We start from the raw sequence: 13,267 nt of genomic DNA, 5'->3' as shown, positions 1-13,267 counted from the left end.
TATTTATATTGTAGATTGTCACTGAAGGCATCCAAACTATGAATGAACACATGTGGAGTTATGTACTTAACAAAAAAAGGTGAAATAACTGAAAACATGTTTTATATTCTAGTTTCTTCAAAATAGCCACCCTTTGCTCTGGTTATTGTTTTGCACACTTTTGGCATTCTTTTGATGAGCTCCAAGAGGGTTTTCACTTCACCGGTGTCATAGTTTTGATGCCTTCAGTGACAATCTACAATGTAAATAGTCATGAAAATAAAGAAAAGACTTTGAAATGTGTTTTATAACAAAACAAAGACATCCCATAACTTCAACTTGGTTTAGAATTCATTAGTCCTACTTCAGTCTTTGTTTAACTACAAGCCCACGCCTGGCTATCTACTAGCGTGTACATTTTCACAATTTTTTTTGTGCAAAAACACTCTAAAATGTGTCAATAAATTTTTTAAATTTTTTCAAAATTCATTGACACGTCAAGTTTACCTGGAAGTGGATATCTGTAGACGTGGGCTTGCAGGTAAACAAACAGAGAAGAACACAGGAAGACTAATGTTTTTGTTTTAAACTCGCCAAACATCGATCTGGTATGTTTAGTTTTTTGTTTTTTTTACCAGCAAACCCAAGTCCACAGGTATCCACTTACGGGTAAACTTGATGTCTCAAATGGATTTGCAAAAAACAGGTTTAAATGTCTGTTACATGTTTTGTCAATTTTTCAATTGTACCCAAAATCTGAAATAAAATAAAAAATTATTTGTTATCTGTTTTTCATTTTGGGTCTGGAAACAAACCGAGTTGTTATTTTGTTATTTTTTACTGTTGGTTTTATTTTGAAAACCTAATGAACCAAATGTGCTCAGACCTACACAGACTCCAAATGATCATGGATCAATATGCCTTTTTGTAAAAACACAGGATGCACAATCACACTGTGTTTTTCCGTCGAGCCAGTTCGTGATCTTGTCTTAAAATAGCAACTTCTAGGTCTGTGTACCTTCCGTTCATTCTATTTCAAATTCTTAATTGCAAATCAAAAAACACACTTCGGGCCATTTTTTCTATTTTTATTTCTGAAACAAAAGTTGGACAACTATTTAATGACACTTTTTTTAAAACGACAATAGGACTGCTGCTGAACTTGCTAAAAACATGCTAAACACGAAGGAAAAGCTAAAATACTGCTTCCGGTTCAATTTGTCATCACACAGATAACCATGCGTTTTTCTGGAAAAATAAAAATCCATAAAAGGAAAACAGCACAAAATCCAAATTTATGGCTATATTTTAATGAAAATCAACCCTTTTTTGTTTGTTTTAAAATCTGCCATATATAGTAAAAATTGAAAAACGGCCCTAATTTTGTTCCTTGATTTTCAGAATTGGAAATAGAATGAGCGGAATGTACACAGACCCTTCTGCTTCTGGTGTCGGAATAGGAAAAATAGTATCAAAATAATTTTCATTGTTGGTTTCATAAATAAAACCCTTGACACCAAAAAAGAAGAACGCTTTGTATATTAATGTTATTCTTTGTTTTTCAAAATAAAATGGAAATAAACCAATCGTTTTTGTTTTTTAAAATTCCTGTTAATGAAAAAAACAATTCAATGACCAAAACATACCCTTACTGTTACAGTCCACTCACATTAGGGACTGTTTGTGTGGTCAGCAATCGTACAAAAAAAGCATTGTGTCTGTATTTTCACAACATTATCAGCAAATCCCAATAGTGTGAGCACATGCCAAAAATAGAGTCTTATGGCAGCGCTCTCCACAAACATGGAGTTTTGTGTTGCCTCTGCCAATCTGCTTTCTTTTGCGGTACCTCCATTCTGGGGTGGAGCCACTGGTTCACACACCTGCCGGCTGTTGTGAATGTCTTTCTTCCAGCCTACCTCTGTGCCAGATTATTGTCCATGCTATGCTGGCCTACTGCTATTGTCTAATGCCCTCGCCTGAGGTGGGTAGTGACGCGCTGCATTTGCTCCGTTACATTTAATTACATAACTTTTTGGATGAATTGTACTTGCTGGAGAAGAAATGGGACAAGGCGCAGTAAATAAAACCCAGGAGACTGATTGTATTTCAACATTACAGAAGTTAATTAAAAGGTTATAGTACAAATGATAGTCACACACACACCAGGTGCGGTGAAATTACTCCCTGCATTGGACCCATCCCATTGTTCCACCCCCTGGGAGGTGAGGGGAGCAGTGAGCAGCAGCAGTGTCCGCGCTCAGGAATAATTTTGGTGATTAAACCCCCAATTCCAACCCTCGATGCTGAGTGCCAAGCAGGGAGGTAGTGGGTCCCATTTTTATAATCTTTGGTATGACTCGGCCGAGGTTTGAACTCACAACCTACCAATCTCAGGGCGGACACTAACCACAAGGCCACTGAGCAGGATTTGTTTAGGTAATTATCCTATTTGTCTTAATTTTTCTCAAGCTGCTCCTGCTTCACACTTGAAACGAAATGCAGGTGGGACACGCTTACTTTGGGATTAGACCACAAATATTTGAAATGAGCAGACTTTGACAAACACTAAGTGATTTTCAAACAGTATTGTGTATAAAACAATCGGCAATGTCGTACTTGTACATGATGTTCCAGATCTTGAGCCCATCATCCCTGTAGTAGTAGTTGGGGACGTCCTGCATGTCGCGCTCAGCGATGTCATCTGGGATACAAAGGGAAGTGTAGGTGATGGCGGACAGCGATCTCGCCAGGATCCTGTTTAAAGCATCTCCGCCGGAAGCTGCAAACTGAGACCAATACGTGAGTGGAAACCGTAAAGGATCTTTATGATTTTCAAAGTTAACTTTTTTTCATACCAAGGTGAAGACCCCGGTGGGGCCGATCAGCGTATCTCGAGCTAGTTCGTTGATCTGCAGGGTGTAGCGAGTGTGGGGTATGAGGAGCTAAAGGGCAGGGATGGAAGGAAAAGAGGATGAAAAAGTACTCAAAGACAAAACCCCACACAGGCAAAGCTCCTTACCTTGTAGAGGGGATGCACCATAGGTAGGTTGCGCAGCAACGACACCGCAAAGACCTCGGCCAGCAGGTGCGTGCGCAGCAAGTGCGTGTTGAGCTGATGCTCTGAGAAGTCGGCGCTTCTCACAAATATCCTTGCCGTCAGCCAGTCATGGGTGGAGTCAGTGGGGAGGAAGATGGGGTTGTCTTCACCTGGGGTCTGTTTCAGCTGTGGAAGTCGTGATCCAATTAGTGATCTACATTCTAACTCAAGGGAAAGGGAAGTTCTAAACTCAAGTTCATAGTATGCAATGACAATAAAAGCCTATTCCATTGTATTCTAAAACACATAATAACAATCAACGAACTAGAGGGAAAATTCCTAAAAAATAGTAAAAAATAATCACATTTCAAGTCACAACTATATGTATCAACGATACCAGCCTTAGAGTTACCGAATCGATACTTATATCTACAGTTTCACCCACATCTACTGTAAACAGCAAGCTATTTAATAAAAAGCTGACTATTGCTTCAAGACACCATGAAAAGCCCTTCACTGCAGTATTTTTGAAATGTTTTGAGTAAATCTTTGAGATCCCACAATAGGGTATTGCTTGTATTCTATCATGTGACTTCTTCCCGGAAGTGAAAACCAGTGGTGGTCAACCCAAGCTAAGATGGCTGTTGTACAGCAAGCAGCGCACAAACTATCTGTGTACAAAAGAGGCTTAAATCTTCCTGCAAAAAGCAGACACAAGCAAAAAGTCAAACTTTGCAATGGAATAGATCCCTATACTTTTTCCCAAAAAAATGTGTTAAGTGATATCAAAGGATTATACATCGGTCGCTTTCTCAGACATTTCAAACTATTGTGCTCCAGACATCATTCTACATGACAAAACAGATGGAAACTTGGAAAAACATAGAGGTCTACAACTTCTCTGTGTGTGGCTAGGTCAATGAAATTGGTATCAAGACTCTGCCAGGCAATCATACAAGGTGTTTGCTCAGGTAAGGTTGCATTTTATGATTTAACTTCGCCGTCTACAGCCATGTTTGTTGCTGTTTCACGCACCGTTTACGAGTATGTGTGTTTTCCCCCGTCTTTATTAAAATATAACTATAGAAGTCAACATTCTGTATGTACTGAAAGATTCATGTATGATTGCTGCCTTTGGTAAAAGCTTAAAACTCTTTAAGGAATTGCTCACACGTGCTTTCTTTGATTTAGACTCGCTGACTTGGTGCTTTTGGAAACACTCGTAGCAAGCATGTGTTTAAGAAATACAAATCATATCAGGATAATATTCATATGGGAAATAATAACTGTTAAAAGTATATCAAACAAACCTTTAACCAAGTGATCACTGCAAACGTATGCATTCTTTGACTCTACTCCCTTGGACTGGTGTGAGAGTGGCATGCTTTCTTCCACTCTTCTGCCCTTTTTGATTTACTCTCAAAGAACTCTGAAGAAACGTTTAGCCCAGTACCCATTAAGAACAGAGCTAGCTTGACCACCACACATATTTAATGGGCGGGACGTGAGCCGGACGTGAAGTCAGTAAAATCCAAGCTATTGGTTACACGTTGTCCAAAACTGTATGGGCTTGTTGCCAGAATTGAGTAAGAACATGCCTGTGTGTGTCTTTAACTTTAATGCTAGTGAGTTATGTTTGTGTGTTTCTGAAAAACACTGTTGTGCACTTTTGACATAAAACACTCTAACTCTGTGCTTCTCCAATGTAAAAGAGGCCATGTATCACATACGACAAATAACTATGGAGTGGGACAGGAGGAAAAGATGTTAGCAACACTAGCATAGCTATGTAAGCTACAATGCTAACATTACACTCACAATTTAACAGCAAAAATATGCTAAGTTTTGGCTATTCGCTGAATAAAGTGACAGCTGCCATGACAGGTGACGGATATTTGGCAAAGTTCCAGCGTGTAGTGAAGCTTGATTTAATTAAACGTTAATTAAAATGCAAATTAAAGCCTATTTAATAGAAATATTATTTGTTACAACATTACGCGCCCCCCCTTCCCCTCGCACGGTGCGCCCCCCCCCTTCCCGTATCATGACTCTTTTTGGACGTCACCACATCAAAAAATTAACACAAGATGTCAAAACGGCCAAAACTGTCAGGTGCCCAGGGAAGAAAAAAGAGAAAAGAAGAGGAGGAGAAACGAGGAAAGACGGAGGTAGCAGGTAGGTAACGTTAGCCTACATTAAATTATTTGTCTGTTACAGAATGTGATAGTAACCTGGCTTTTTAGCATTAAGCTAATGTTACATGATTCGGCAATTGCTAATCAATAAATAGCTAGTTCTGTTTTAACGTCGGGTTAATATTGTGGAGGGGGCTAAATTGTTATGGAAAATAATAATGTAATGTTAGGTAATTACAGTACTCCCACCTTACATTCCTCAGGGACATTTGTATTAGATCTTTTAAGCAGGTGTTTTTGTTTACATTGTTATTGCCTTCTGGTTAGCTAATGTTTGCCCTGCAGGTAATAGTCACTTTTCCACCCCTTTATATATTAGGTATAGTTGTAAGCAGAAGTGGGTAGAGTAGCCAGAAATTGTACTCAAGTAAGAGTACTGTTACTTTAGAGATTTATTACTCAAGTAAAAGTAAGGAGTAGTCACCCAAATATTTACTTGAGTAAAAGTAAAAAGTATGTTGTGAAAAAACTACTCAAGTACTGAGTAACTGATGAGAAACATACACACACACACATATATATATATATATATATATATATACATATATATATATATATATATATATATACATACATATACATTGATATATACAGTATATAATTTATATGTATTTATTTTGCTGTTTTTGTTTACATGTTAAAGATGTTTTAATGAATATACATGCATGTTTAACATATAGATTCCTTTCTTTCATGCAGACTAGAATATAAGTTGGTGTATTACCTGATTCTGATGACTTGCGTTGATTGTAATCAGACAGTAGTGATGATAACGTCCACGTTTTCAAATGGAGGAGAAGAAAAGTTCCTCCTTTCTGTCTAATACCACATGAAAGTGGTTGGTTTTTGGCATCTTATTTGTCCAGCTTCCATATTCGTTTTTATACACTTTACAAGAAATATATTGGCGTCAAACTCCGTAGCTTGCTAGCTTGTTTGCGCTGGCTTTCGGAGACTCTTGTTTTGAAAGCGCAGGCGCGATGGAGCGGCACTTTTATTGTGAAGACAGGAACGTCTTCATGTGCGGTCAGTCTTGAGGCTTTTGACGGGATGTACGGTTGAAATAAAAAAAGTATATTTTTTCCTTCACACTTTTGATTGATTGATTGGAACTTTTATGATTAGATTGCACAGTACAGTACATATTCCGTACAATTGACCACTAAATGGTAACACCCCAATAAGTTTTTCAACTTGTTTAAGTCAGGTCATGTGACCACCTGGCTCTGTTTGATTGGTCCAACGTCACCAGTGACTGCATCTGATTGGTGGAACGAAGTGAAACGTCACCAGTAAGGCAGGCACTTTGAAGGTCTGTCTGACAGACCAAAACAAACAAAGCGTGCATTAACAGATCGATAAAAATTAGTAGCGAGTAGCGAGCTGAATGTAGATAAAAGTAGCGGAGTAAAAGTAGCGTTCCTTCTCTATAAATATACTTAAGTAAAAGTAAAAGTATGTTGCATTAAAACTACTCTTAGAAGTACAATTTATCCCAAAAGTTACTCAAGTAGATGTAACGGAGTAAATGTAGCGCGTTACTACCCACCTCTGGTTGTAAGTTAAAAAAAAAGGTCAAAGACAAAGCTATTCGGTTTCTTGTGAGTATATACACTTCACTGCCGATGTGGGGGGGCGCCACCTAAAATCTTGCCTAGGGCGCCAGATTGGTTAGGGCCGGGCCTGCATTGTGGCGATGACAAGCAGTATCATTTTCATGAGGAATGACTACAACTGTCCTATCATATGCCTTCATGCAAGTAAAAAAAATGGCAAACCCAAAAATCAGGAGCAACAGGTAAAATGAAAACACCAAAGCAGGGCAGTAAAATATGTCTCATATTTTTTTTAACACCACTGTTTACTAATGTCACCTGAATGGCAATAGGCATCAGCTTGTCATCTGGTCTCTTGAGAAACAAAACCAGGGGCGCCGTTAAGTACTGCTGCTTTCCAACGACTGTGTTTGCTGGCATTCCGTCCAGGCTCTTGTAGTCGCACAGGTAAATGTTGCCTTGCTGTTTGAGGGGAAACAAATCTGGTTGTGTATCTTGTCGAGTTTAATGACAAAGTAGTTGGATCATGGCGTCAAGCTGCTGTGGAACTCATGTGAAACGAGCGAATACCTTCAACTCATTAGACAGGTCTGAGCCCGCAGGGATGCAAACCATGTCATTGGTCACGGGGAAATTCGACGGCAGAGTTTTGCAACGTCGGATGAGGATGGGATTGATGCCGTTTAGATATTGGTATCCAAAGAAGTCATCCTCTTTCCAGTGTTCCTCGACGTAATCTGAGAAAAGGACATACTTTTGACTTGTTGTCAGTCAATTATTGTCAGGCTTTGCTGGATTTATTTTAAGAATTCTGACACAACAATTACAAGTTGAATGAAGTCTTTGACAAAATGGAACATACTCTAGGCAGACGTGGGTAGAGTAGCCAAACATTTTACCGTTATTTTAGTGTAATATACATCAATTAAATGTAAAAAGTAGTTATCCAAATATTTACTCGGGTAAAAGTAAGTATTCAGGGCCCTATTCTCCTATGTCAGGGGTCGGCAACCCAAAATGTTGAAAGAGCCATATTGGACCAAAAATACAAAAAAAAATCTGTCTGGAGCCGCAAAAAATTAAAAGCCATATTACATACAGATAGTGTGTCATGAGATATAAATTGAATTAAGAGGACTTAAAGGAAACTAAATGACCTCAAATATAGCTACAAATGAGGCATTATGATGAAATATGTACATATAGCTAGCCTAAATAGCATGTTAGCATCGATTAGCTTGAAGTCATGCAGTGACCAAATATGTCTCATTAGCACTCCACACAAGTCAATAACATCAACAAAACTCACCTTTCATGCACAACCTTAAAGGTTTGGTGGACAAAATGAGACAGAAAAAGAAGTGGCATTAAACACGTCCTAGAAAGTTATACATGTAAACAAACTACGGTGAGTTCAAGGACCGCCAAAATTAGTAGGACAAAACGGCGCTCGCCAAATACTCGAATCAGTGAAGCATGTTTAATATAAACAGTGTGCTTTATAACAATTAGGGAGGTTTGTGTCATCTTTGTCCTCCTACAGAAACCACATTAAAACAAAAAATAGATTGTTTTCCCCTCATCTTTTTCCATTTTTCATACATTTCTGAAAAAGCTCCAGAGAGCCACTAGGGCGGCGCTAAAGAGCTGCATGCGGCTCTAGAGCCGCGGGTTGCCCACCCCTGTTCTATGTGCTTAGGTGAAAAAAGGTGCACAGCATTCTACCTCAATTTACCCCAGCTTAAAGTCTGTCACTATGTGTCTTCATCCAAGATGCGCACTTTCGATGGAGGAAGCTTTAATTATTGGCATTCCCTGTCAAATATGGCTTTCCAATTATTCTCTCTTCTTTTATTCTTATGCGCCTCTGAGGGTGGAATAAGTCCAGCGCCCCGGATGGTGAAACATTATTTTGCTCTTGAAATTTTAATGCAGCTCGACAGCACACATATGATAAAATAAACTTCCAGAAAAATATCAAATCTATTTTGATCGTTTCAATTGAGACACCCTAGAAACATTAATTGAGATTAGGACCATAATGACACACTGTATGTATTAACTATCAAAAATAAAAATGCACATCGAGTGCGACCACAGCGTTAGGGGAGAACGTTTATATCAGCCATGTTTGAAGATCTTTGTACTATTGGACATTGAATGCATCTGGACAGTAGTCATGTGGCAATTTAATAGAAAATACGTCTATAATGTATTGCTATCAATTGATTTGATTAATTCATTTACGGTCAATATTAAACTATCATGCTCCCCACACACATAAAAAACACACACAAACAGCTGTCAAGCCCATCTCACGTGTTACAGCTTCACAAACATTTGTACAAACACAATCACAAATAACATCAGTTTGGTTATAATAATAATAATAATAATAATCAGAGGTGGGACCAAGTCATTGCTTTGCAAGTCACAAGTAAGTCTCAAGTCTTTGCCCTCAAGTCCGAGTCAAGTCCCGAGTCAAGACAGAGCAAGTCCAAAGTCAAGACTGGAAAGTCTCAAGTCAAGTCCCAAGTCCTGCATTTTGAGTTTCGAGTCCTTTCAAGTCGTTTAACCACAGACTAATATATTTACACAGATTGTGTATGCTTTTAAAATGCTGTATTTATTTATTAAAACAAGTGCATTTGAAATTGCAGGGAAAAAGATAGTGCTGACATTGCACTTCAAAATAGCACTATTAACCAGTCATTTTAAACTTGTAACTCATTCCTTTACAGAATAAACACATTTGAAAAAAACAAGTGCAACTGTACTTATTTGCACAAAAGTGTTAACATTGTATTTCAATGGCATATTGCATTGTAACTAGTTCCACAGCAGTTTCTATCCTGTTCTTACCTTATCTCATTGATCTCATCTCATACTGTATGTGTGTTTATGTGTGCGTACACATGAAAAACATAACAAATATATGAACATAACAATGAACAGAGTTGTACTTTTTAGATGTCAGGACCCTATGCAATATGTACACATATTCTTAATATAGTATACATTTTAACTGACCTTTATTTGACTATGTTTGTCTTTTTGTAGGTGGCTAAAATACGCGGTGCTGCTGACCACCGTCTAACTTTACGTTACTGTGTGTGATACATTGACTAACGTAATGTTACTGTGTGTGATACATTGACTAACGTAATGTTACTGTGTGTGATACATTGACTAACGTTACGTTACTGTGTGTGATACATTGACTAACGTTACGTTACTGTGTGTGATACATTGTCTAACGTAACGTTATGTGTAGGTACCTCATGCAACCCTGCTTAAAAAAAAATCACTTGACAAAAAGTATGAATAAGGTAGCAAACTGCAGTGGACGCAACAGATTGCCGTGTTTGCAATGACGTTGTAACCATAGACATCTTATAAGTAGACGCAGGTTGCTGTGACGTGAGCAATTTGGCCGCCATCTTGAAGTGGTGATGAGGAGCCGGCGAGCAGCCTAAACTGACAGTTGACAGGTAGAAAACAAAGATGCTGGTGTTCAGCGTTTTCCTGCTCAAATGAGCGGACTGTTGAAAATAGGAATCGGGGGATTACTTTTCACAAGTAAGATTTAACATTAACATACTATTGGTTGTATCTTATGAAAATAATATTACCACAGAGTTGAGAAGGATCAAAGATCTTCAATATTTGTATGTGAAAATCACAAATAAATCTTCTGGGGGAGGATGACGCCCCTACAGGGGTTTGGTTTACAAACTTTCAGCCCCACCTAAAACAAAATTCACCAGCCGCCACTGATTATGATGCATTCTCATTTTAGGCAAAGTATAAGACAATACTTTCTTAACAGTATAATTGTAACCAGGAATAAGTCTTCAAGTAACAATATTCAAATACTAACATTGTTGGGTAAAACAGAATTTGGTTTTATTCTGAATCCAGTGAAACAGATTGGTGGTTTTAGCTGATATGAAGACTTTCAGGTGTTTATATGTGTTTATGTTTAAGTATTTGGCAGACGCTTTTATCCAAAGCGACTTACATAAAATAATACATATAAAACAATCACTGCAAATATTATCATTTAAGGGAAGAATGTAATAGAAAATATCAATACAAAGTGTCAAGACAGAATAAACTCTCTGCTGCTGCAGCAACAGAGATACAGTCTATAGGTCCCTAAGATATATAGATATCTAATGTATTCATACATTGTTTATGTAGGATATACGCATGTATATATAACCTAATCATATTGTTTCTTCAACTTAAAAATAGTTTACCGTTTTTTCCCCTTCTCTAGGATTATAATCCCAGTTTTGATCTCGGACGTCTGGTCACTTATAGCATATAAGAATATTATATTACTGTTAAGCAAACTATGAATACTAAAACACGCCAAAACATGTGTCTGTTATCATAGCTACACGTATGACAAAAAAGGGGGGTGAAAATCAGTGGTATTCAGTGAGGTAAAATGAATTAAATGCGCAGACAGTTCATTGTTCCTGCCAAATGAATTGCACTGGGTGGAGCGGATCACCACTCCAAGATGGCGGCCCCGCGCCTCGTCTGCGCCAGTAGGCAGTAGCGCTCCATACTGCGTCTACTTATAAGATGTCTATGGTTATAACGCTAGCAGTGAGTTTGCAGCCTCACAGATTTAACTACACAGCAAATACAAGTCACGTAACTTAGCCAATAAACGTTATCTTACATTCAAAACTTACCCTTCTTTGTGCAACTTCAAATGTTGAACGTTGTTGCGTCTCCGTCTGTAATATTCGAACTGCGTGGTTTCCATACGGCAATTAGTTTTTTGTTGACCAAGTCGTAGTTTTTATACCCGAACGAAACCAACTTTGGCATAATTGTTGCGTTGTTTGACAACTTGTTCGGTGGTTGTACTGCAATTTGATTGGATGAATGCTGCGTGATGAAAACAACGTAGATCTAATTTGATTGGCTGTTGTACTGACAGCACACCAGCTGACAGGAACAACACGCTGAGAGACACAGACGAAGAAAATGAAAAATACGGAGCGCTCCCAAATAACTTTTTAAGCGTTGGATTTTGGGGAAAGTAGCAAGTCATGTCAAGTCATGTCAAGTCAAAAGGCTCAAGTCCAAGTGAAGTCACAAGTCATTGATGTTAAAGTCTAAGTCGAGTTGCAAGTCTCTTTACATTTTGTCAAGTCGAGTCTAAAGTCATCAAATTCATGACTCGAGTCTGACTCGAGTCCAAGTCATGTGACTCGAGTCCACACCTCTGATAATAATAACTGGGATTTATATAGCGCTTTTCTAAGAGCCCATCATTCATTCACACCTGGTGGTGGTAAGCTACTTTCATAGCCACAGCTGCCCTGGGGTAGACTGATGGAAGCGTGGCTGCAATTTGCGCCAACGGCCCCTCCGACCACCACCTATCATTCTTCATTCAATTCACCGGTGTGAGTGGCACCAGGGGCAAAGGGTGAAGTGTCCCGCCCAGCGATTTTTGGATGGTAAGAGGCGGGAAGCGAACCTGCAACCCTCAGGTTTCTGGCACGGTTGCTCTACCCACTATGCCATGCCTCCCTATATATACCGGTATATATATATATATATATATATATATATATATATATATATATATATATATATATATATATAATAGCAATTATAATATAATATAATATAATATAATATAATAATAATAATAATATAATATAATTTATATTAGCAATGTTTCATCTAAGGATCATAATTCACATCCAGCCAGGAAGAAGACACTATTGTAGCGTGCATACACACACTACATCACCATTACAACACACGTTCACGTGACAAGTACGGCCTGGATTGATACACCTTTTTCAAATTCGAATTGTCATATTTTTTGTGGATTTCTATGACATTCACAAGCAGGGATGGCTCAAGAATTTCTTTCTCTCCGGGGGCTAAAGGGTGGGCTTGACCGATACGTAGGGGTGTTAAGAAAATAATCGATTTTCATGACTTCAGTTCTCATTTTTTCAATAAAAGCAGTCATGATGCACAGAACAAGAGTGTTCAATATAAAAGTAGTTTGATCTGAATTTGACCAAAGAATATTCAACAAATGAGTCAAGTCTTACACAGGTGACAATGGCAAAAATGTTTAACATGCAAAGGTAACAAATACAGCAGGATGAATGGCGGTCGCTGTTTTGTTATGCTAAGACAGCGTCAGCGCTCAAGGTATGGCTGGCAACTCTAGCTGCATTGGATGGCTAGGCTCGGTTTGAATGTGTTTTACTTGACTAAATAACAAATATTTTAAATATACAAGAAAAGGCTGGGGGGGGATTTGACTTGGACCATACAGATTTCTGACGAGATTATATCCCCCTCAGCCCCAGTGTAGCGCTGCCCCTGTTCATAAGTGTTGTGAAAACTCCATATTATTTTCATCCAATCAGAAAAAAAGGCATCACGGCAGAGTTCGCTTTATTAGTAATGAATGAGTACGGCTTCATTCGAGACTTACAGTAAGC

General features: G+C 38.3%; 1 protein-coding gene across 1 annotated transcript in view; it reads right to left on the bottom strand.

Annotated features, from left to right (window-relative positions):
• The window catches only part of LOC133621658 (arachidonate 12-lipoxygenase, 12R-type-like), a 57,467-nt gene that overhangs the window by 17,715 nt on the left and 26,485 nt on the right, over nucleotides 1-13,267 (bottom strand). The window contains exons 6-10 of the mRNA XM_061983888.1: nucleotides 7,341-7,507; nucleotides 7,089-7,232; nucleotides 3,002-3,205; nucleotides 2,838-2,924; nucleotides 2,599-2,768 (exon numbers count right to left, since the gene is read on the bottom strand). Of these exons, the coding sequence (XP_061839872.1) occupies nucleotides 2,599-2,768; nucleotides 2,838-2,924; nucleotides 3,002-3,205; nucleotides 7,089-7,232; nucleotides 7,341-7,507 (772 nt within the window). The remainder of the gene's footprint in view (nucleotides 1-2,598; nucleotides 2,769-2,837; nucleotides 2,925-3,001; nucleotides 3,206-7,088; nucleotides 7,233-7,340; nucleotides 7,508-13,267) is intronic.

This window comes from Nerophis lumbriciformis, linkage group LG25, assembly GCF_033978685.3.
Source record: "Nerophis lumbriciformis linkage group LG25, RoL_Nlum_v2.1, whole genome shotgun sequence".
NCBI classification, from domain to species: Eukaryota; Metazoa; Chordata; class Actinopteri; order Syngnathiformes; family Syngnathidae; genus Nerophis; species Nerophis lumbriciformis.
The sequence above is the reverse complement of the archived record's forward strand: the minus strand, read 5'-3'. Positions and strand labels throughout refer to the sequence as shown.